Consider the following 23,899-nt stretch of genomic DNA (forward strand, 5'->3'; position numbering starts at 1 on the left):
TTCAGCTGCTTAGAGAATTGTGAAAAATGTTCCTCTGGGGATGACTTGATCCCAGCTGAGGTATGAATATCAGTGAAAAAGCTCACAAAAATCTACTTAGTCATTTTGCATTTACATAATAACTGGGGAAAAGGACTTGATTCTTGGTAATGTAGTCATGCCTGCACCAAGACAAGCCCAGAAAGACTGCACATGAAAGAACACCAGACAAAGAGAAGCTCACCTCACACACACTTCAGCAGACCTCTGCTGGCACGCATGGGCCATGTCAACAAAACCACTGCCATTAAACAGCTCTACTTATTTCCCAGCAACCTCACAGATGCTTCTTCTCTTCTCAAAAATCCCCAATCTACCTCCATGTTAGCCAAGATGTTCTTAACTACCCTGCCATCTCTCAGCAGTACCTGCAGCCACCCTGTCCTTCCATGTCTGCTTCAACATAGCAAGATCAGGCCTGTATACAGAGAAAAACATTTATGCCAACGTGAGTTTATATAACAAATAGCTTCATTCTTCAATCCTTTTTACACTTCTTTTTACTTACAATTTGAAAAGACATAGATAACTTGGACTTCTCATATTTCTTAGAAAAATTTCTGTATGCACACGAACCAGGAGATTGGGTAAAAACAAGAACATTTATTATCACTTGTTTATTGCTTTAGATTTTCAAATTATTCAGTCATTTGACCTTGGAGGAAAATAATGTTTAACCAATAGCTGAAGTGCAAAGTGCACAAGTGTCCCTGAGTTCATGCATGCTTGCGCCACCACATGAATATATCGTGCAGACACAGTAATCACAATCTGTTTCCAAACAATTCTCAACCAAAAAAAAAAAAAAAAAAATCCTAACTTCACAGGATTACTGTTTGCAATGAATAATTCAACCATCTGTCAAGTCCAGCTGGGCCCCATTCCCTCTCTTCATATGGAGTAACTCCTTTTTTTAGGTGTGATCAAAGAACACCAGCATTAATTTGACAGGTTGTGAGGCACACTGCATGTGCTGCCCACCTGAGCAACCACTGACAAGGGGGAGCACACAGGTAGAGAGGCAGAGTGAGAGCCCTAACTCATAGGAAAGGAAAGCTCTGAAGAGCAACTCCGAAAGTGACAGGGTACACTATCCTAGGAGGTGTGTGGGAAGCAATGACAGCATGATCAGAATCCATTCATCATGCTCTATGTATGGAATCAACTAAAGCTGTAAACTGAAATTAGCCATTCTACACTGTGTTTCTGATCATTGACACACTTTTCAAAAAACGTCTGTGTATTGCCAATAGTCCACCTCATTTTCTTGATTTTGGCAAATCCTATTCCCTGCTCTCCTCTGCAGAAACTCCGGTACAACCCAGTATTTTCAATGAAGCCTCTTCCTATGAGACGTGGCCAACAGTGCAGCTCCACTAAACCGCTGCAATGCCACCATAAAATGAGAAACGCAGTCCTAATAAATTGTTCCGGTTCCTTAGACAAAGCACATTAAATTTTATTCTAATAAGGTCTCTCTCAAAAGAAGATATTTAACACAGTGCACAATAGTAAAATTAATTTCCCAGGAAATAAAACATACTGCACAAATGGGTCTTTGTCTATCTCACAGCTGACAAAGGCTGAGCAGGAGGGAACAGACAGTTAATTGTTTTCCAGATCATTGTGGCAGGTTTCTGAGCATTCACACCTCCATTTCCCTGGACCCTCAGCCCTGTTTATGCCCCATTAAGCACACAGGCAGAGTCTATTTTACTACTTGCCATGGTAAAATAAAAAGGTATATTCCACTGGCAATTTTCTGTAAGGGGAAAAATTCTAACACACTAGGGCTGTTTTTATCAGAAATTATTTTCAAACAGGCTTTTTAAAGAATGCGGCACATGTTGTGTTTTCAGAAGTGGTGAGGAAGTGTTTGCCCAGCACTCAAGTTCCCTGTGCTGTGGGGCCCAGTGAGTGAGGCAGAGCTGCAGTCCCACTATGAGATTTAGGGTCAAACATTTTTTCCATTTTACTGTAAAAGGAATTAAGAATTAGAGCCTGTTCATACAAGAGACAAGCAAATATAAACAGATTTAATTTTATGCATTTAAAAATGCTCTTAGGCCTTTTAATTCGAAAAGTGCTTTGAAGTAAAGACGCATGCAGCAAGCATTGTGGATCCAGTTCCTTGAAGCCATTATATTTATCAACAATATAAAAGGCTGAACTGTAGTATATCTTGAATTAAAATCAATAAATAAGCTAAAATATTTTATATTGCTTTCCAACATCTCCTTGTGCTCTCATTTGCACAAAAAAAAAGTATCTAAAATAAATATACCCTGGATTATATGAAGTCATTATACAGCAAGAATCCCCTTGTCAACGTTCAAAATGCAAATCCCTTCCCATACTGTGATTTTCAAGTATCAAGATTAATAGAGACAGTTCATTTATTCAAACATTGAAAAGGTGAAAGAGATTTCAATATTCTGCTGCTGGCATTGTCTCAAAAGGCAAACATCCAAAATACAGCAAAACCACTTATTAAATCCAGCTTTTTTTTTCAGAGGCGAATAGTTTTAGCAAAGTAAGAGGCATTCACAGCCAAAGTGGGTAAAAAAAAAAATAGTATCATGTTCTTCTTAACAGAACTATATCTCAAGTCAATCCTTATGTAGGCAAGGCACAACTCCTTTCTCTGTCTCTCTGATTTTAAACCATTTACACGCTCTCTTGACATTCAAGTTACATCTTCCCCCACTGGAGACAAATGTGAGAACAACCATTATTTAAAACAGTTATACAAGTGTTTCTGCCTACATCCAAAAGAGGCCTTTCACCTATTTAAATTGAAAAACTGTTTCCAAAGTACAAGGAGGCCTTGAAAAGTCCCATGTGTACTCTTCAGTATATAATTACAAAGATAAGAGATGACACATTCATTTTGGTAAAACTCCATTAAGCAGGCCTCCAAAGACAGAAAAATCTCTTATTTATGTGCTATTTGCTCCTTCAGAAAGACATGGGACCATGTAACAAATCTACCCCAGAAAGGTTCCATCTAAAATAAGGCAATCAACTGGATTTGCAAATCCTTGTTCTGGTATTGTTACAGCTGGCATTGTATTACCATAATTTAATCACTTCCAAGTAATAGAAACTATTCTGGAAGGAACTCGGGGGTTATTTCAGAGTACTTTTAGTATTCCTGTTTTAATCAACATCAGTGACTTCCCCCACCCTACAAGCTGATTTTCCCCTGAAAAGTGTGTTATAAAGGCAAAATTGAGATGGGAAGGAGGTGGGCATTTGGCACATTGTACAGTTGGTCAAAGCTGCGATCACCCTTTGCAACACATCAGGGTCTCTGGAAGCAATTGCATACTCCCAGATTGTTCACCATTTTATTCCTTATGAACTCAAGTTGCGAAAAAACCTGCTGTCCTCTGAACATGAGTTGTGATTCAGTCTGGCTGCCACAGTGCAGTGTTTAAGTCAGGCTTGGCAGAACTGTGCATCCTGCTATCAGTTGCTGCAGACCGCCAAAAAAGTCGGGAAGCAGCGGGGCACCCCCACGGCGCAAGAGGCACAGTGTGACAGCAACTTCTGCTGTGTGACAGCAACTTCTGCTGCTGGAAGCCATGCACAGCTGCTGCTCAGTCACCCACAGCAGTGACATATGTCATACAATGAGCAGCAGCACTCATCTGGAACGATTCCAGTTCATGTCTCTACATTTGTGTAAGCATTCCAGTACCACACTGACCTCTCCTTCCCCAGAAGAAGAAGGTGGGCATTTTAACCTTCTCTATCAACTCTGCCATGCCTGCCCCAAGAGCAACATTTCATCTGACAGGGGCAGTGTTTAACAGTGCTGCTGCAAAGCATAGGGACAGGGAGAGCTCAGCATTGCCTGGGAACTCCCATGCCGCAGCTCCCTACCTACTGTCCTTGTGCTCTGCTGCGGGGAGGCCAGCAAAGGGCAGCACACAAATCTTGCTGCTTCCCAAGGACAAGGACTAACAGTGCCAGACTGAATTGCCACTAGTTTTGCAAATAAAGTCCTCTTCAAATGTCAACCTGCGCTAGCCACGACCATGTTTAAAAAAGGAAACAACAACAAAAAGCCCAGTGTGGCATTGTGGTAATTTTCAAGGGCAACTTTGCAGAGCCCAAGTCATTTGAAGAGCCTTGTTTATTTAACTGGAACATTTGGGCGTGTGAAAGCCAGTGGGCACAGCCTGTCCCACTCCCAACAGCGGGGAAAGGCAGAGGTAGCAGTGTGAAGTGCTTACCAGGTCATATGCTGCCAGCACCTTTTTCTGCACATCGGGCACGGTCCCCAGAGGCTCCAGGTAAGGAAAGGTGTCCTTCATGCAGAGGGCCACCGAGGGCGTGTTGTCGCTGCTCACGAGGCGCGAGGACAGGGTCAGGATGCACTGCTTGAGGCTGGCGATGGGCGGCAGCCCGCACAGCTCCTTCACCGACACCATGGCGTTCTGGGGAAGCGACACAAACACCTCAGCACGTGTGGCCACTCACCACTCAGTCCCCCCTGCCTGCCATTGCCTTGACAGCTCTTTCTTCTTCTCCCCTCTGATGGGAGGCAGTGTTATCCTGCTGTTCACCATCCCCAGGCCCTCCATGGACCACAGGATTCCATCTCCCACAGGAATTCCCTGCTAGTCCCATTCTCTGTCCCGAAGCCTACTGCCAGCTCCAGCCTTCTCCCAGGCTCAGGCATCCCAACTGCTAGCTCTCCAGCTACTTTGTATTGCAATTCCAGCCCTAATAGGGACAAGTTCTGGTCCCCAGCATATTAAACCATCAGCTTAAAATGCTATTTCTCTTCCCAACTGCTTAGACTCCGGTCGCTTTTGATGCTCTAATCACTTTGTTCTCCCATCATTATCATCTTCCAAGAACAAGTTTGACAGACCTTGAATTTCCCATGGGAAAGGCAAGCAGGCAAAACTCACTTTGTTTTCAGCCTTACATTATCACATCATAAAGAAATACAAACACTCTTTCCCCTTCATAGGTCACATGTAAGAAAATCAATACTGGATATACAGGTCAAACCAAACTGACATGCCAGGATTTATTTATCAGGTCAGAGGACATACAGCTGACATGCACCCATCATTTAGCTTCCTGAGTTGTACAAGGCGTGACCAAGATGCACAAAACCCAAGGAAGAGTATTATAACAACCCATACCTTGCAAATGTTCCTCCCACAACTTGCTGTAAAAAAAACAATAATCAGACAACACCTGGCTAAGTTTTTTTCTCATTAATTAAATATGAGCGCATGCAGTTAAATCCAAAACTGTGTCTTTACACAGCATTCCCCAGAATGTGATCTTTTACTGACCTTTTGCTAGGAAGGCACATTAATACTGTTCCCGAGTCAAATTCAGAGTATTTTCATTTATGTGGTTCATATATAGTGCCTGACCTAGACAGAAGGTGGAGTCAGCAGTTCAAACTAGTTAGTTCCAAGGCATGAAGGAAAGGAAAGGCTGGGAAGAGTTTCCCATTCTTAAAAATATGCTGAGACTATTCCTTTGAGAGTGATTTAAAGCTTATGTCATTTGGTAAACTTTTCCAGCTGTCAACATTTCATTTACTTTAGACTCCATCCAGAAGAGTGGGGTCAGTGAAGTGCTGCGCGTTTTTCTCCTGTTTTTGAGAGACAAAAATGAACTGTTTCTGTATCTTTACCAAGGAGATAGCTACAGCTGATTCCAGCTATTTATTAAGAAAACCCTCATTGTTTAATGCTACTCAGTTTTGTTTCTAGGCAGTGCCTGAAGCTCTGAGTTGAGCTGTCCTTTAATCAACCTCCAGTTGCTCCCACCACAGAAGAGAGCGCTGGGGACGTTCTTGTTTGGTTTTGGTGCCGCTTCACACCCTGCCAACCACCAAGATCTAACCCAAGCACTTGTCACAATGCTGTGCACCCGGGCCCTGATGCTGCTGGCCACAGCAGGCTCTGCTGCATGCAGCAGCACGGGTGCAGGGACAGACTGCCAGGAGACCCTCTGAGCCAAGATGTGGCATTGGTGTCTGTGCCAGGCCGCAACCAGCCAAGACAAAACAGCTATTCAGCAGAGAGGAAAGTGCAATCCAAGTGGCATTCAGTGCCTATGTTGAACATCTGCAGCCCTGGGGCAAACAGTGGCAGCACACACTTGGGAAAACATGCTGCTCTTTGCACAGTGGGTTTCTTTGGTGTACACAAGACCTTAATGACACATCCACTGACTGCTTCTTATACTCAACCAAAGAAAATTCAGAGCATAACCCTTACTCAGTTAGCAAACCAAAACCTTGCTGATATTTTCTAGAACCAATGAGGAAATACAGTACTTACAACCAAAAGACACAAATGTACTCTCAATTCTGCTTTCTCAGGAAGAAAAATCAACCAGTAAAACATGTTTGGAGAGGGCATACTGATTTTTAAAACATTTCTGCCTACTGCTACATTTGCTTGTTAATTAGCACCTGTGACTATCAGCCTGCCAATGTCCATTTAAAGGTTGGCAAAAGCTGTGGGTCTGGAGTTTCACCAGCTTCAGCAAGGCTGCCCTAGCGGCAGCTCACACCAGGACTTTCACTTCCACGTTCAGGACACACCAACGCACGCAATGGAAGTTTCCTACCTGCATATTTTCTCTCATGTCAGTAGCCTCTCGCAATGGATGCACTGCCAGCTTGAAGATGTCATCGATAGTCTTGAGACCAGTGTTCCTCAGCATGGTGTACTCCCTTGCTTTCTTCCCTATCCTCACTGAGAGGCTGCGCTTTTGTGCCTTCCCGCCTCCACTTCGGTTGGTTATTGCAATGTGAACAAAGAGGGTTACGTGTTCCATGATATCCCCAACAAAAGAGCGCAGTGGGATGTGCCTGTATCCGGGCTGTAAGCACTCCAGTGGGATGGTGTACTGTCCTATGAACTCATCCCCAATGTAGTCATCATCTAAAACAACAAAGCGGATCATGGCCAGTTCCGGTAGATTGATCTGGAACTCAAAGCTTTCATCAAAAATGGGGTTATCACTGTTTTGCTGCACAGTTTTAGTTCTTTGTTCGGTGCAGTCCGCAGGAATCCCATGTATTTCTATGCAGACATAGGGGTCTATGACATCCCCTTTTGCACAAGCACCCTTGGGCTTTGGAAAATTCTGACCACTGATAATTTTGACATGAAGGACCTGGGGGGAGACCCCTGGAACAATACCCTTGGTATTTGCGCTGAAGTAAGACACTTCGTCACGCATCACTGAAGGCCTAAGAACGTACCCGCATCCCCCGTTCTGTAGAAACCAACCAGTGTGTAGGTCCATCATGGGCCCCGGGGTCTGATAGTTCATTGCCACTATCTGGCAACCACAGTTCCAAAAATCTTGAGGATTTAAGTTACTGGAGTCTATCCTCATAGCACTCGGGTACACCCTGGACAGAAACTTTTTGTTGTAGTTAACAAAATCTTCAGGGTATTCATTTGCAATCCGACTGGCTTCTGCCTCACTGAAGGAGCACATTTCCCAGTAATTCTGAGATTTCATGGAGGTCTCAAAGTCTTTGTACTGGATAGATTTGCATAGGGACACCAAGTCAGACAACTCCCTGCAAAGCCAAACCAGCTTTGGTTCCCTTGAGAAGTCCTCTGACAGTCTTCGGGATATTTCAGCCTCTTCATCTTCATCTGTGACCTCTCCTTCTGATACATCCTGGTCACAGGGCAGTTTCTTCCCCTTCACAATGATCTTCATTTTCAGTTTCTCAGGTGATGGGAGGTAGGCTTCTGAGGATAAAGGTGCCTCTGTGTACAGTTTGTTTCCAAAGATTCTTTTCATGTGTTGCACCACCACCTTCTGCTGCTGTACAGAGCAGTGGTTCCCCAAGCACAGAATGAGAGGGTATTCTGAGGCAAAGAAGGCCAGTTTGTTTATTACTTCGATGACATTTCGAAAGGCAAGTGGCGATGTCACGTTGTTGCGGTTACAAATAATGGGTTCGTTATCTGGGCCGTCACAGACGTCCAGTTCAATACTCCGGCAGCTCATCTTTAAAGCTCTGACATAACCATTGATATCAGCCGGGCCCCTGAGCTGGTCTTCTATTAGATACGTATTGTGGGATGCATTGATGTAGTAATGTGACAAAGGCTGTGTCATGTCTTGGACTACTTTTTTGTGCTCTGGGTCAAAAATATCACATTCTGAGGACAGTAAGTATTGAGTAAATCCATCAATCGCAAGAAAACCTTTCAATCGTCCTTCTTCAGAAAGCTCATACCTGCGAATAATATCTAGACACATTTCTTCTGTTATGTGGGTCACTCCTTGCTCAGCCTCTAAAAACAGCATGAGGTCATTGGCATCCAGGTACTCTTTGTTCTTGGAGATCTGCACAAGTAAGAAATACACTTCAGGTCTTGTGCAAAGTTCACTGAACGCTTCACAAAACTCTTCTTTTGTTACTCGTGTTGTCAGTTTCTCCTTGCTCTTCTGAATTTCTTTAAATTTTAATCTAATCTTTGATTCCTTTAAGGTGGGGTTAAGCTGCTTTATTAGCTCCACAGCTGTATCTTCTAACATTATGCCATTGCCATCAACATCTGCTGCTTCAAATACAGTTTTTAACCAGGCAAACCGTGGGGTATTATGGCTGTTTTCCATCAAGTCCAGGGGTTGTTTGCTACGAGAAACTAAGTACCTTAATCCCGATACCCAAATATTGGCCACATCAGCTGAATTGGCAACCAAGTCAAGGGACTCATAGTTCTCACCATGAATGACTGACAGCGCACAGTCCTCAGAAATCTGATCTGCAAGTCCATTATTCCTGAATGTTTCTGTGTTCTTCCCAAGTCTGATTTCTTTTATAGCAGAAATATCAAGCTTGGCTTTGTCCAGATCCTTCTTGGAAGGCTCCCAACGAAGAGCCTGCAGGTCAGGATCCAGAGTAAAAAAGCGGTTATAAATCCGAGAATTTGGACGAACTTTCTTCAATTCACACCCAGCCTGCATAAAGCTGATACAGTCGCTGGCACTGCTTATTTTCTTCTCTGATGGCATGCTGCTGAAGGACACTGTCTTCTTTCTTCCACATTTTTGGTTTGAAGGATCCTGTGGAATAATCACATTTAAAAAAATTAGCACGCTTTTTTTGGCCATTCCACAAGTGCAAAAATTATCAAAAAGGTACATTTATGTAAAGATAATTAATGTTCTTCTGAACTTGGAAACACAACGTTCTTATTTCTTCCCATGATTCAGATTCCTACTGGGCTATAAAGCAACTTGATCGACTATGGCCATTAGAAATGGCAAGTTTGCATGAGTGACATTTGCAGCTATTAAACTGTCTTCCAGATCTCAGCAACTTGCTACAACTGTGAGGAGGCAGTATCCAGTTGTATACGTTGTGTCCAGTTTCAAAGCAGATATATCACACTCTTGTGTCCCCACTTGATTGGAAAAGTAGTTATTCTGGTCATTTCTGTGTACAACAACTACAAAGCACTGCAGGAAAATGGACAGCCAGACAAGAAATCCAAAGCCTTTTTCTTTAGGATATCTATTCTAACTCCTCTTGAGAAAATACTCAGCCAGACATGTGATTGACTTTTCAGTATCAACTACTTCTTGCTGCTGGATGTAAACCCAGCTCCCTGCAAAGCTGTCTGTAATGTTAGTGCAGCAACTAAATTTGAACCTTTCCCTGCATATTATCCATTCAAAACATCTCACAATAATTATAAAGTATAAATCATTCTTTTCTCTGCATGATTTCCATCTACCCCATTAGTATGTAAACTATCCAACAGCTACCAAAAATATTTTTAAAACATCACTCAAGACTGCAATTAATTGTGAAAGACTTGTTAAAATTGCTTTCCCTCCTATTTCCCTAGCCACTAGCAATACTTCCTTAGTTTTCTGCCTTCTGTTCTTGAAGGGACCTCAGCTGCCTGAAATTTGAATGGAAAAGGAGCCCCAAGGCAAGGAAATGTTGTGTCTAAGCACTCAGCCTTCCACCCTGCTGCCTCAGGCCCAGACATCAGATGTGCACCAGGCACCAGCTTCCCCAACAGCCTCTGGGGATCTGCTCTGAGACACCAAAACCCCAGCTCCTAAACCCTGTGCAGCCTGGACCTCCCTTCCCTAGCCCAGCAGCTGGTTCCTCTCAGCTGCACTTCATCTGCTGTGTCATTCAGACCCCAACTGGGTCATACTCCTCTGCAAATCCTACCTATAAGCCCTGCTCTAGCAGGGCCCTCCATCCACCCATCTATGTGCTTTGATGCTCTGCACTGTCTGAACAGGACCTTGTGTAGCTCCTCAAGCCACAGAGCATCAGTTTTGGTGCTCCTAAGCATCTCCACTCTTCATTTGCATGTCTGCATAGATGCTTTTAGCAAATTATTCAGTATGAATGTTTCTACAAAATTGCTGTTGTCATCCACTCACTTCATTTAATAACATCCAAAATATTTCCAAAGCCCCAGGCCCCTAACTACTGAATTTAAAGGCATGGGATCTACTGGGAAGAACAAAATTAAGACCTCTAAACTTCTTATGACAAAGATTTCTCATTAAACTAGTACAGAGGTTTCCACTGACAAGAATAATTATTCTTGCCATTTATTTAGTACTTATTATGAGAATGGGTCTCAAAGAAACAGGAAGAAAGTCAACAAAGCAAGTGCCTCAGGTCAGCTACTTTCTTAATTACAGTTTTATGCTAAAATATTCTGTTCCTGCATTAACATACTGTGTTTTAATACACAGCTTTGCCTATGAAAATCTTCAAGCAGAAGATGCTAATGAATACAAATAAATGTAGCAGATTACTCCATGGGTTTTAGAAGAGCCTCTTCTTTTTTATTTCCTTATGTTTACAGGAGCAAAATTTAGATTTAAGATTGATGATTAATTAGGATTATTTTTCTCATATAGTTAGGTGTATTAATGGCCTTGGAATCTGCAGTGATTCATTCCTTGACAGAGGTTCCTCAGGGCCAGACCTGGAAATTTCATCAGAGCAGCCTATCTGATTTATCTACAGGTCTGACATTTTGTCTTAACTAGGGAGGCACAAATGTTATGGAAATACTTTATTTTCTGAAATAAAATATAGATATTTATTTTTAGTTCCAAGATGCCCGTGTCTTTTGATCAAAGTAAGTCAGGGAATTAATCAGCCATTTTTCAGGTATTCATGTGGGAAGAAAATTGACCTCATGGACAAACAACAAAAGTTTCCTTTTAACACTCAGTCTTAACCCCTCAGGGATTTTGGTGGTGATTAGATTATCCTCGGTGTCATCTTTACCTGCTTCTATTTTTGATGGATACTTCTGGTTTTGTACTTAGAGGTATGTAAGGAACATCAGAATTGTACAACGTTACTTCATGTCAGAGTAGAACTTCCCCCCTATCTTTCAATCAACTGAAGAGAATTCAAGCCTAATCCACAAACTAATTGCCTACAATTAACAAGATTTACGTAATATTGACACTGATGGGATTACTTTAACTGGTACTAACAATGTCCTCCATCTAATGTATAATACACACAAAGCCTACAAAATTGCAATTGCTAACTGAGCTTATTACTGCATCGGCTTTTCCCCTCTTGGTCTCTCCAGACTAGGAGCTCCATACTCAACCTTTCAAAGTGAGAGTTGTTACCTTAGCTATAATGTGAAAGTTTTCATAATAATCACGAAGCTAATTATTCCAGTCTTGCAAAAAGTCAAAAGGTGTTTCTGTAAGCTCCAATGTTGTCTTCTCAGCCCGACAGCCCAGGCACTTGCCTTTGCATTACCACACTCCTAATGCTTGAATAAGCAATTCTGGATCCTGACACCATGGTTTAGCCAGGCCACACACCCCCAGATCCTCAGCAACCACTGTAGGGAGCAAAGGAGTATTTTCTTCAAGAAGTGTCCTCCCACCACTGAGCCCCACTCACATCAATGCCTGCAGAGGACAATTTGGATACCCTGTGTCTCCCCACTGATCTTATGTTTGTTCAGCTGAGACTCCAGACTTTGTGTTCTAATTTTAGAGCAGCTATTGCTTTCTTTAAATCTCTACCTTAATCAAATTTCAACAGATTCATCTTCTAAAACAAGAAATCCAGCCAAGAATACTGTGCTGCAGTGTCTCCAGTGGCTAAACTGCTGCTCCATTTTACTGAATACAGTAACAAGTACGGTCACCTGGCAAACTAAAAGCTGCCAACATCTTACATGGATAAATAAGAAACCTGCTCTCTTGTGCTACCTGCCAAGAAGATTCCCATTGCAAGTTATCAAAAAACTTCTCCTCAGTGTTCACCCACACAAGAGCACTTGTTCCTCTTCATTAACCAAAGCAATCAGAAAGCACAATGAGATGCAGCCCTGAATCTTGGAGCTGGAAAGACTATCTTTCTCCAAGATGCCTTGCCTAGATAACAGGACAGTAACTGGCCTAGGACTGCCCTTTACCCTCAGTCACCTGTACCAATGGAACTGAATTTATAGTGGCCGTGAAAGATGGAAAAAAAAAAAAGGATGATATTTGCTAAAAAAGAGAAATCTATATCAATGTGAAAATGAGGAACTAACTCGTAGATTTTCCACTCCAAGATCTTTCCTACCTGAGACACCCAAGCTCTTCACAAAGCACTCTTCCTAGAAAAAAACACGATCAGTTTGCATGCAATGTGAAAGTACAAAAAGGAAATGCCCACTTACATGGGAAACCTTGTGTTTCCAAGGCAAGACACTTTTTTCAAAGTGACTCACAACTAGGGTTTCCTTCAGTTGTTTGATTATCCCCTGAAAGGTGATCTAATAGGATGACTCCATCTCCCTCCTGCTCCTGAGCCTGCATAATATCACTTACATAGAATACCTCAAGACCTCAAGTACAAGACCACATCCATATGCACTTAGATTTCAGCATATGCACCACTGCTCTGAAATCATTAAGGAACAAGGAGGCATATCTGTGTGCTGGCCTGACTGCACGCTAGCATTTTCTAAATGTTTCTAAAGGAGGGATTCAGAACACCAGTCTAAGCACACTCCCAAAATAGGAGAAGCTCTCCTGTTGAACACATCATCCTCGTCAGAGAGACTGGATACATAAACAGTAGGATCACTATGCCATCAGCAGTTGTGGGAAAACTCCACCCCATTCACCCTGACCTTTGACTGCTCAAACTTCTGCTGTTTAAATCAAAGAGCTAACAGAAATAAATAAGTGGGATTAAAAAAAAAAAGAGTAAACACACTCTCCACCTCATCCCACCCTCTTTGTCAAAACTACAGGCCATAAATTGCTCATCTAAAGTTAGGAACCAGGGCAGTAATAAGAGTAGATAGCAAACCTGCACACAAAGGTCAAGTTCATGAATTATTATTTTTCTGAAATTAAGTTACCTGAAGGCTCTCTAAAGCACTGACAGTCTTCCAGGATTCTGATGAAGAGGATAAAAGCAAAAAACCATCACCTACCCAAAGAAACCAAAAACCCGTAAAGACCTGCAGAGCTCCTGTGAAAGGATGTGAAATTCAGTAATAATCATGACAATAAACTCTTTAAGTATGATTAAGAACTATTTCTCAAAAAAACAATTTGCATTTTCACCAGTTTGATTCTAATCTTTGATATTTCTCCTGAACCTCGTACTAAGTTATCAGTAATAGTCTGTCCTCACAAATAGATTGTAATAAACAGTCCTAAAAGCTCTCTGCTCTGGAAACTCTACATGATCCAGTTAAATGGCCAGCTGATCACCTGATTTTTTTGTTTTCTAAGAGAAATTAGTTAGCTCTTCTGGATAATTTTTTGGGGGATGCTTCTGGGTATTTCAGTTACACAAAGACAGAATCCCAGTCTCTGAAAATCTTAAGGCTTTACTATAATAGCAGTGGGAAAATATACCTTTAAACAAAAAGTAAAGAAGTCAGTGAGTCACTAATGGCACTCAAAGCACTGTGTAGAAGGTTGCAAAATGAGAGCGTAATTTTTCTATAATGAAGTAAGCCAGAGCAGGGAAGATTTATATAAACCATCCAAAAAAACACAAAGTCAAAGCCTGGGTCAGGGCTGCAACTGGAACTCATACACGTGTGAGGCTCAACCCACTTGATCAGATTTGTATCAAGGCTTGAACACACAGTACCAGCACATGATTAGAACAGGTACCAATGATCACTGGAAGCCAGGGCTCATCATTAGCACACAAAGCTTTCTTATGTAAATCTCAGCCATGTTCTGGCCATCCTCAGAGAGTATCCTTGTACTGCCCATTCTACAGATTTTATCAACTTTTCTCATAGCTCCTGCTATCACACCAAATTAAGGAGCTGAACTCCCTCTAATCTTTCTTGGCAAGACCTGTAGGATCTAAGTATCAGATAGATACCCACTGTGACAACTCACATGTCAACAAAGAAAAGGTTGCCTTACAAAGTTCATCCAGACTTACAGCTCACGGCATGACGCAGGCACCTCTGCACAGGGGCTGAACAGCCAAAACACCTTACTGATGTGGGCAGCTGTGGGGATGCTGCCAGTCAAACTTGGGCTAACACACAGCTCAGAAGATGGCAAGAGCAGACGTTACTGCTGTGAGATCAACCTTGGGTAGCCTCTTCAAGGCAAAATTCCTACTAATTCAGGGATTTTTGTGCACATGGAGAACAAAGACCAGATCCAAAATTTAACACAAGTGCTGTTAAAAGCTGAGCTATACACATAATGGAGTAAGCAGAAAACTTAAGACCGACCAAAAATACAACATGGACACATACATGAGAAACAGCTTCAGAATACAGTGTCCAACAATTCTCCAAATACCAAAACAGTCCCACTGGCACATCTGCAAAGCCAGCAAGTTGTCACTAACCAGCAGCTTAACTCAAGCACAAGCTCCGTGCAGAAGCCTCAGCACTACCATAATTCACAGAGAGCAAGGACTAAGGGAGCTCAGACACAGGAAAGAAGAGTGTCCTGAGGAACAGTGAGTAATATCTGTATTTACAGCAGGCTTTCCTCAACTCCCCACGATTGCCACAGCACTGGTTATGGGCACTGGACTGTCACCAAGACCTATAATAATAACTATGGTCAGCTTCTCATGAAAGTCACCCTGCAAAATGGGTACTGCAAGGGCAGGAAGACTGAATGAAGACAATAGCTTAACTATTCTGGGATGCTGAAGAATCTCCACTGGAGAAGCTCAAGAGGAGGCAAGACTATAATGGCTTGTCTGATTTCCTCTTTTGCTCCATTACTAAAGAACTCTTTCCAGTACTATTGTGTAAGGCTGGAAGGAGATACAAAAGAATGCCTGGAGCAGATCTTCAGGAAACCTGAACCAAAATGATTTGCTGCTTAAAAAATGCTTTGTTGTGCACTTGCTTTTTTCATTTTCTTTTTTAAACGACTACCAAATTTATTCAATTTTACCTTGAAGAAGATTTACCTTTGCTGTCTAAATGACAAATCAGAGCAAAAGAAAAAATCAGCAGCACATAAAGACTCCATCTGGAAATGCTTTTTGGAAATGAAAAGCACACAATGCAAGAAGGGTTTCTTTTCTGGCATGATACCATGCTGAAGTTACTACTTTTCCCTTCTTTTTATAAGTAGGGCCATGAAGCCAAGGTTGAAAAGCTTCCAAGAACACAAGAACATGAGAGGCTATAATGAGGCTACCACTTCACAGAGCTTTCTGCCATTGTTGTTAGAGTTTCATCCAACTGTTTTCCACAATTTCAAGTAGCTATCCCTTTATGCATTAAGCAACATCTACAGTGAGAAACAGATTCCTGTATGACACCAATACATAGACACAATGTCTCCATATAAGCCTACAGAAGACACCACCTGATAAAGGTTTTTCATGGATACCGTCCATTCTCCCTGAGGAAAAAGACCCTTCACTAAGGACACCCCAAGTGCCAGATCTACTACCAGCTGGAAGGAGGCTTGTAGTTTGTCAGGGACTTACCTAGCTCATTGGATGTAATATCTCCAACCACTACCACTCCCAAATATTCTGTTATCTTCAAGTGCTTGGGTTGCTCACAGGCTCTAATACTTCTTAGCCTGCAAAGGCACCTTGGACATGGATTGAACTCATCTTGCAGGGAATATAAATCTGAGAAAGACGGAAAGACACTTTCTGTCTTCAAGCAGAAGTAGTAGCAGAAAGGTCTGGAAAAAGGGGAACTCGGCTGCAGCATTCCCAGGAGAACTCCAGAGTAAAAATCCTCTTTCTGTTACATCCTTAAAGGATGTTATTGGAACATCCTTTGAATGCATCTGAGATAAAAATTAAGAGAAAAAAAGAATGCCAGTAGCAACTCAGGAGGAAAAGCCAAATAAGTTTAGAAAGACCTGGCTAAGGAAAAACATGCCCAACTGGTCTCCTCTTCATTACACCAACAAATACTTGATTGGCACTGCTCTATGAGTGGGTAATTTTTACAGCCAAAATCATGGAAAAGCTAAAACAAGATTTGATTAATACTAAAAAGATGATTAGCATTACCTATTTCCAACATTATGGAAAACAGAGCTTGTCAGACTAACCTGATATTTATGCTTTTATGATATTAAAAATTTGGTTGATACTCATGAAGTCATTGTAATAGACTCTAATGTATTATGGTTTCTGCCATGTATTTGACTTGGTACTAAATAACATTTTGATTAAGAAGATACAGCAATAAAAATAAACTCAGAAGACATTAAATGGACCAAACACAAGATAAATTATAACTTTCAAATGCAATAGTAAATGGGAAACACTTATCATGAAGAAATGCTTCAAATGGGATCCTGCAGGGACCCATTCTTTAGTCCAGTGCTATTTAGCATTTTTAGAGTGACCTGGAAGAAAGCACAAAATCAATACACATGGAGTCTGGAGATGATAAAAAGCCAAGTTTCAACAGTGATGAATAACAGAATGTGAGTCAGCAGTCAAAAGACTGCTTGACAGGCAATACATAAAAAATTAAGTATTTTCCAAATAAGGAGCAAAATACAAGGTCATAATTCTAAAAACACAAGGGCCAACACTTATTTACAGGACTCTGATGCAAGAGAATAATTTTGGGTAAAAAAAGCCAACTTTGTCATCGCAGATGATCAGCACAGAACGTAACAAAAAGATCACACACAAAACAATATACTTGGTTGTATAAACATAGTATCTACTCAGGATAAAAGTTTCTAATATCATTGTATTTGTGCATCATGCGATGCTCTCCGTTTAGAAATTACCTTGAAAATTAGAAAGTTCACAAGTACCACAAGAATCAGGAAGATTTTGGAAAACACATTCAAGTAAGGGATTACAAATTCTTTTAGTTTAATACACATATTGTCTGTATTAATAATTATTATATTAGTATTAATAAAAATGTGCATTACTATAAGGAAAAACTTAACAGACACCCCATGCCCTATTTAAGGGGTATCTGGGCACTTCTATTCAAAATGTAATGCTTTCAATTGAGTAGCTTAATTAAATCCTTAAAGTATTTTAAGAAGTCTTTCAAATTATATTTCTGTAAAAATTTCCCCTAGAAAATCAAAATGTGGATTAACGTCACAGATTTTTGATTACAGAATATTCTGAGCTGGAAGGGATCCACAGGGATCATTGATTATGAAGATGATTATATAAAGATTATCTGAAGATCAGTTCTATCTGGTGGTACATTCTTTTAAATCCTGGAAATAAACACATTCAAAATCAAACCAAGACTTTAAACAAGAAAAGCAAAACTCACAATGGTCTCAATCTCCCAAGGATAGCTGGAGATCTTCAGCATTTTTTTCATCAGTACCTGACTCCTTCCAAAACGATGTCTCATGAGATGAAAAACTATTTCATTTAAGCCCTATTTAATGGAGAGCAGATGAGACTTCAGTGCTATTTTTTGGCCTGATTATTTAGGTATTAACTCTAAAATTAAATCCTATGTTTTCTCCCAAAAAAATGGTTGAATGGGACTGTGCCTTCTGGTCTGGTATCACGGCACTAGAGATTACCAAACACTGGGGGCCCAAAATAGGGTGACCAATTTAATTTCATTCTGAATCTTACAGCAGTCCTCCAGGAATAAAATGTGTAATCCAATAAGCCACACAAATCTCAAGGGGCTAATCACATTATTTTAAACCCTTTTTAATCAACTTAAATTATTTCTTCATTAATCACATTTACGCCAATTCAGATCAGCCCCTATACCTAAAATTAGCAATGAAGTTACAAAAATCAATAAAATTAGGTAATGAAACTAGTTTAACAGGATTTTTTTTTAAATTCCAATTGTCAGTCATAATTGAATTATTAAATAGGTTGAGATAAAATACATAAAGCAGAATATGAAGTATATGGGCAAGACAGGGCAGTGTTTTATTTGACCTATGATAAAGGGGTGAAATTTTGCTTTGTGCTATCTAAAGGCCCTCATTTTCACTGCTAAAGGAGTTGGCAGGGCTGAGAACAACATACAAGTGAAACCATGATTTCAGTGGTGCCCTTAGCAACGGTATGACAAATTAAGCATCTCCCTTACAAGCAAAACACAGATTTCTCCATTAGTAGAAAGGAAAGAAGTATTCAAGAAACAGCTGTGCTAGCCTCATTAAATCTTATTATGTGACTCCCATCAGTAGGCATATTCCAAATTTTTACCAATGCGGACACAGACTGTTTTTATTACTCATCAAAATAAGCAGTAAATTAGGCAGGTTACAAGCACCTTGATAAACTGCAAACTGCAGCATCATAAACATCCAATTTATTTAAAGAATAATTGATTTGCTATGGAGATGTGCTACAGCTTTTAATCGCATTCCTTCAAAATTATCCACCTTGAAGGGCAAAATTCTCCTATTTCCCAGAGCCCATATCTTAGGGAGAAAAAAGCCCAGTTGCTCACTGGGTTTTGTTTTTGGTTTTTTTTTAACGAGTAAAGGAATGTAATTATAATGTAGTTTTATCCTGGTCATATAAATATATATTTGCTAAATAATAATAAATCTTTTATCTTAGAATTAAACTATGTGCATGCCTGGGTATTACAAATCCTTGGGTTTTATACATGCATTTTTACAGTATATCACCCACCTGGTGTAATTGCCTCCATCCAGTTAATATTTAAATGTTATGATTTAGTGGCTATAGGGGTTTCAGAAAAAATTTGAACTCTAACCACAGTATAACTACACTTCAGCTGCAACATAACTTAGCACTTATGTGGAGAAAGTAACAGCTCAAATCTCCAATAGTTTCGGACATTTGCAACATTTAGAAAATGCTGAGCAAGAAGAAAAATGTTAGATTTGCAGCCGGAAGAGTGGGAACCTCCTGGCTTCTAGTTCAGCTCAGAAGCCCAGGAAGATCCTGAGGAAATACTATCTGCTCTGGATTTGTCTCGTGGTTTCCACAAGACTCAAAAACGTTTCTGACACACAAATCTCAAACCTTGGGAGAAAAGGCAGCTTCTGCCAGGGTCTTCATCCAACCTCTCACCTGGGGAGGACACATGGCAGAAAAGGAGGTCTAGCAGTGGGGACAGGAGCAGCTGGGCCAGGGGTTTGGGGGAGCTTTTTGTGTTAAGAGGTCCAAATTTGGTATTTGCTTTCTCGAGGACAGAATGACACAGGCCCCATTGCTAAACCACAAGCTTCCCTCATCTTGCACAGTTGTCATTAGCACAGTTGTCATTAACACCAACAGCTCTGCCCAGAACAATCTGAGAGGGTGCTAAGGACCAATAAATACTGGCCACATTTAGTTTTGCAAGCGTGAACAAGTGGTAGCAGAACAGTGACATTAGTGAGCACTGGGAACCACTTTTGTATGGACAAAAATCACCTGTTGCTCATTTTAAGCTTTAAACTTACAAACTGTTATACGCATTTAGTCCCCACATTCACACTGTTTATTTGTTAATATTCTATTTAGATTACAATAGGCACGACTGTGGATTTGTTCGTCCAACAGCTCCTCAACTCCTTTTTAAACCACAGTGCTCTATCTTTTCGAGACTTTTAAAGGTAATTCCTCCCACCAGGGAAACAGATTTTAAATTTAATGGTGTGTTTTCTACATAAAGGGATACAGTGAAAAGACAAATGTTGAGAAAAAGTTGGTTTCTTCTTGAAATATTAACTCCCTCCTTTCTTCTTTCTTGTTATTTTTCATCAGTTCCTTTGGTTGGATGTATGAACAACAAATGCTCCTGAACACTTTTCCCCTTTATTCACCTTGGCTGCAGGCATTGCTAGCTCTTGGAAAGAAGAGGCCAAAGGTAAGCAGGAAAGCACCCTGGCAGAAGCCAGCAGCAGTGAGTGCCCCAGACTCAGGGGAGCACACACCCATTCTCAGGCTGGACTGCTCCAAACCCAGCGTGCTGGGAGAAGCCACTGTCTGAGCTCCATTTTTACACATGACACTAGTTTTTGGTTGCCTAAGGAAAAATAATATTGCTGTAAATACACCGCTTAAGATTATTTTTTTTTAAAGTGTCTGACTTTAAATAGAAGACTAAAAAGGACAAAAATTCAAAAATTATAGAAAATTACAGAAATAATTTGCTTTGCTTGTCAGCTTTCCATTTCAAAGCTCTTGATGAATTTTCTCGTCTTAACCCTAAAGCAAAGCTTTATGCAATGAAGAGCCAACATATTTTACATCTGTTTAATTATAATAATGAAGACTTTGGTAATGCATTTAGAAGAACTACAGTCTAATCAGGGCTGTAACCAGAGAACTGCTTTGTTATACCCAGGAGAATTTGTCTGTCTTAATTAAGTCTCCTCTCTCAGACACAGAACACAGAGGCCCTTTCATCTGAGCTACCTTATGTAATTGCAGAACAGCTCTACTTGCTGCATACAGCATGCATTGTTTGCAGTGCAGTTTCTAACACTATCATCATGCATCCTAAAGCAAAAATATAGAAAAGATAGAAAACAGTCTAGACAATGTCCTTGGATATGGTAAGCTGCACATGCTTCTGTCTTGTAGTTCAGCAGCAGAGGCTGCAGTAAAATATGAATGCACTAATGCTCACATTGATCCCAGTCACACTGAATTCCCTTAGTTCACAGAAGGAAAATGTTCTTTACTTAGCTCAATTTAATGACTGCAGAACCTAGCCCACAGGAGCAATGTATAAGATTTGTGGAAATCCCATTCTTAACTGTACCATATTTTCTGGATATACTATTTTAAGGCATGTTTGGAGTCAGAAGATGAGTACAAAACACTGTAAAAGTACCAGGTATTTTACAGATAACACAGATTAACAAAAATTACATCTTTTTAAACTACCACAGACACTAAACTCCATACCCTATTAATTTCAGTGGGTTTTGTCTCTGCTCTTTTCTCACCTTGAATCAATAATGAAGCTTATTAAAAATATGTTCCTCCTTATGCCTATACATAAGCCAAATCAATTCCTTTTTCTTCCCCATTGGGTGTTTTCATCTGGGATCATTAGTAAGAGAAAAATATTCAACTCCTTGTATGCAGTAAAGTGGCAAATGTGTTTTTTAATTATGTACTTTGGGAAACAATACATTTCTAACTCATTTTCCAAAGGCAAAAATGACACATTACCTTTCATTGAATTCCTCAGCTACTAGGTAAATTGAGGCACATCAAATACTCTATAATTGCTAAATTGCTCTGTTGATCAAAGCACACTCTTGTAGCTCAGCAAACTGAAATAGCATTACTGCCCTCATGAAAAATGAATGCTCTACCCTGCAACCATTTGCTGGTATTTTAAAACTCAAACACTGGTTTCAGAGTTCCATGTGTAATATGGTAATTCAACAAGCACTGCACTGTGCACCATCACACCAAGACAGATTTTGGTTGTAAAGCTGGCATAACACAACCTCAATCTGTGGTTCCTTCCTAAACTCTCAGAGAAAACTGTTTTCTCCCATCAATAACAACATGCCCCAGAATATACTCATGTGCAACACTGGGAAAGTGTATGAAACTACGGAAACTGCACCATCCAGAAAGCACACAAAATACTAAATTACAAAGGACAAATTTTGAAGGGGTCTGAAAGTATCCTTTGATTTCAGGGTCAGCATGGCTATCAGAAGCGGGATAAGTGATGTAACTAAACCTGTGAAGAACTTAAGGGTAGAACACTTGTACAGTATTACAAGGTAACAGCTGAGCTGGGCTGTTACCTTGCACAGTTTAGAGTTTACTTTTGGTGACACACTCATTCTTTATGCTAAGCTTGGAGCATCCTCCTCTGCTGCCTGAAAACACAGGGCTTGAAATCGAATTCTGAAATCTCATAGGCAAATATACAAGACTACATATGAAGCAGGGTTTCCTTGCATCCTATTTCAGAAAAACTCAAGTACAGATGTCCCATATATTATACACAGAATGAGAGGTACTTACTGGTATCAGCCACTGAAGCTACAGATCTGACTCCAGAGTAATATCTACATAAGCGCGAGTTCCATTACTATGTTTTGCATCATCATTGCACTCATCTGATGATACATCCCCAGCTCTTGCTGAGTCAACGAAGCGTTTAAACACAGATCTACTGTATTCAGTGAACTTAAGGGGTATTTTAGTGCTTTCTAATCTCTGAGGCACCCACAATCATGCAGGAAACAGAAGGCAGACAGGCTGTGAATGCTGCTGACATGTTGTAATACTGAGCCACCCCTCTGTTTTCAGAAACTGCTTGAGCTCTGTATCAAACCTACATGGTTTTGTGAATCATATCTTCATGGTAGGAATGTAGCAGCATGCAGCAGAAATAAGTCAAACAGCTGTCTTGGTAAAATAAAATGTTTCTTTGCGAGTGCAGAAAAGACACCACACATCACTCCCGAGTGTTTTTTTTAATATGATTGCTTGGAATATCTTCCAGAAAAAAGTCAGACTACATACCTGAAAAACAACCCTTTTCATTTCTGACCATAAACAATCTGAGGGCAGGTAGGAGACATGGACTTGAAGCCTCTTAACCTAAACTATACCACTTTCACCGTAAGTTTCCCAATATTTAGGGTCTAATAAATGGCTCAATTTGGATAATACCATATACTGGTTTTTTAAAGATTTCATTTTAATTGTTTTCCTTCTTGCATTTGAGAGCTCTTATTCATGTAATATCAGAAAATATACACAAAAGTGCCCCACTACCTCTGCCATTTACTTTTTATAGACTTTTACAGTGATGACATGAAAAAATGTTAATTTCAGCAGACCTTGCATAGAGCTGTTCCTGCACAAACCCAAAACCAGGTTCCGAAGCAGTCCATATGCACAGCCTCACCAAGAAAATAACATGCTGCCCACAGCTAAATCAGAATTTTCAGAGACAGAAAAAGTTTCTTAAATTGATTAGATGCAGGTGTTTACAGGGGAAAAAGGTACTTAAGGCCTGGAAAATCATCTTGTGTTTTCTATTTAAGCCTTTGCAAACAGACAATGTTTGGCAAATAGATGTATTTTAAATACACATCCTGGACATGTTTATACTCCATTTGTGACTAGCACAAGGAATTGAGAGTAAAGCTGTGCTAAGTCCTTTGGCTTGACACATGAGCACACAGGCACACGCAATCACCAGCGTGCAGCTGTGTAATAACACATCACACATTGACACACAGCTAAGACAGAGCCATGAAGGGATTCCACCAACACCTTTCTAAATGCAACCTGCAAATAATAATAAAAACACTTGGTATGTTCTGAGGCGTTGCAAGAGCAAAGATTTTCTCCACACAAATCTCTCCTTGAAGCCTAGAGGGCAATCATGTCTTGCAGGGATGATTACACAGCATCCAGAAGGACACAGAGAAGCAGAAC

The 23,899-nt window shown here is 40.5% G+C and overlaps 1 protein-coding gene across 2 annotated transcripts in view; it reads right to left on the bottom strand.

Annotated features, from left to right (window-relative positions):
* PLCL1 (phospholipase C like 1 (inactive)) overlaps positions 1-23,899 on the bottom strand; it is a 179,546-nt gene that overhangs the window by 30,930 nt on the left and 124,717 nt on the right. For both annotated transcript variants that reach the window (XM_005519920.3, XM_088059117.1), the window contains exons 2-3: positions 6,655-9,126; positions 4,281-4,484 (exon numbers count right to left, since the gene is read on the bottom strand). In XM_005519920.3, the coding sequence (XP_005519977.2) occupies positions 4,281-4,484; positions 6,655-9,126 (2,676 nt within the window). The remainder of the gene's footprint in view (positions 1-4,280; positions 4,485-6,654; positions 9,127-23,899) is intronic.

Source organism: Pseudopodoces humilis, chromosome 8 (assembly GCF_049639895.1).
Source record: "Pseudopodoces humilis isolate 2021_Gansu_Grassland_sample_001 chromosome 8, ASM4963989v1, whole genome shotgun sequence".
Taxonomy (NCBI): Eukaryota; Metazoa; Chordata; class Aves; order Passeriformes; family Paridae; genus Pseudopodoces; species Pseudopodoces humilis.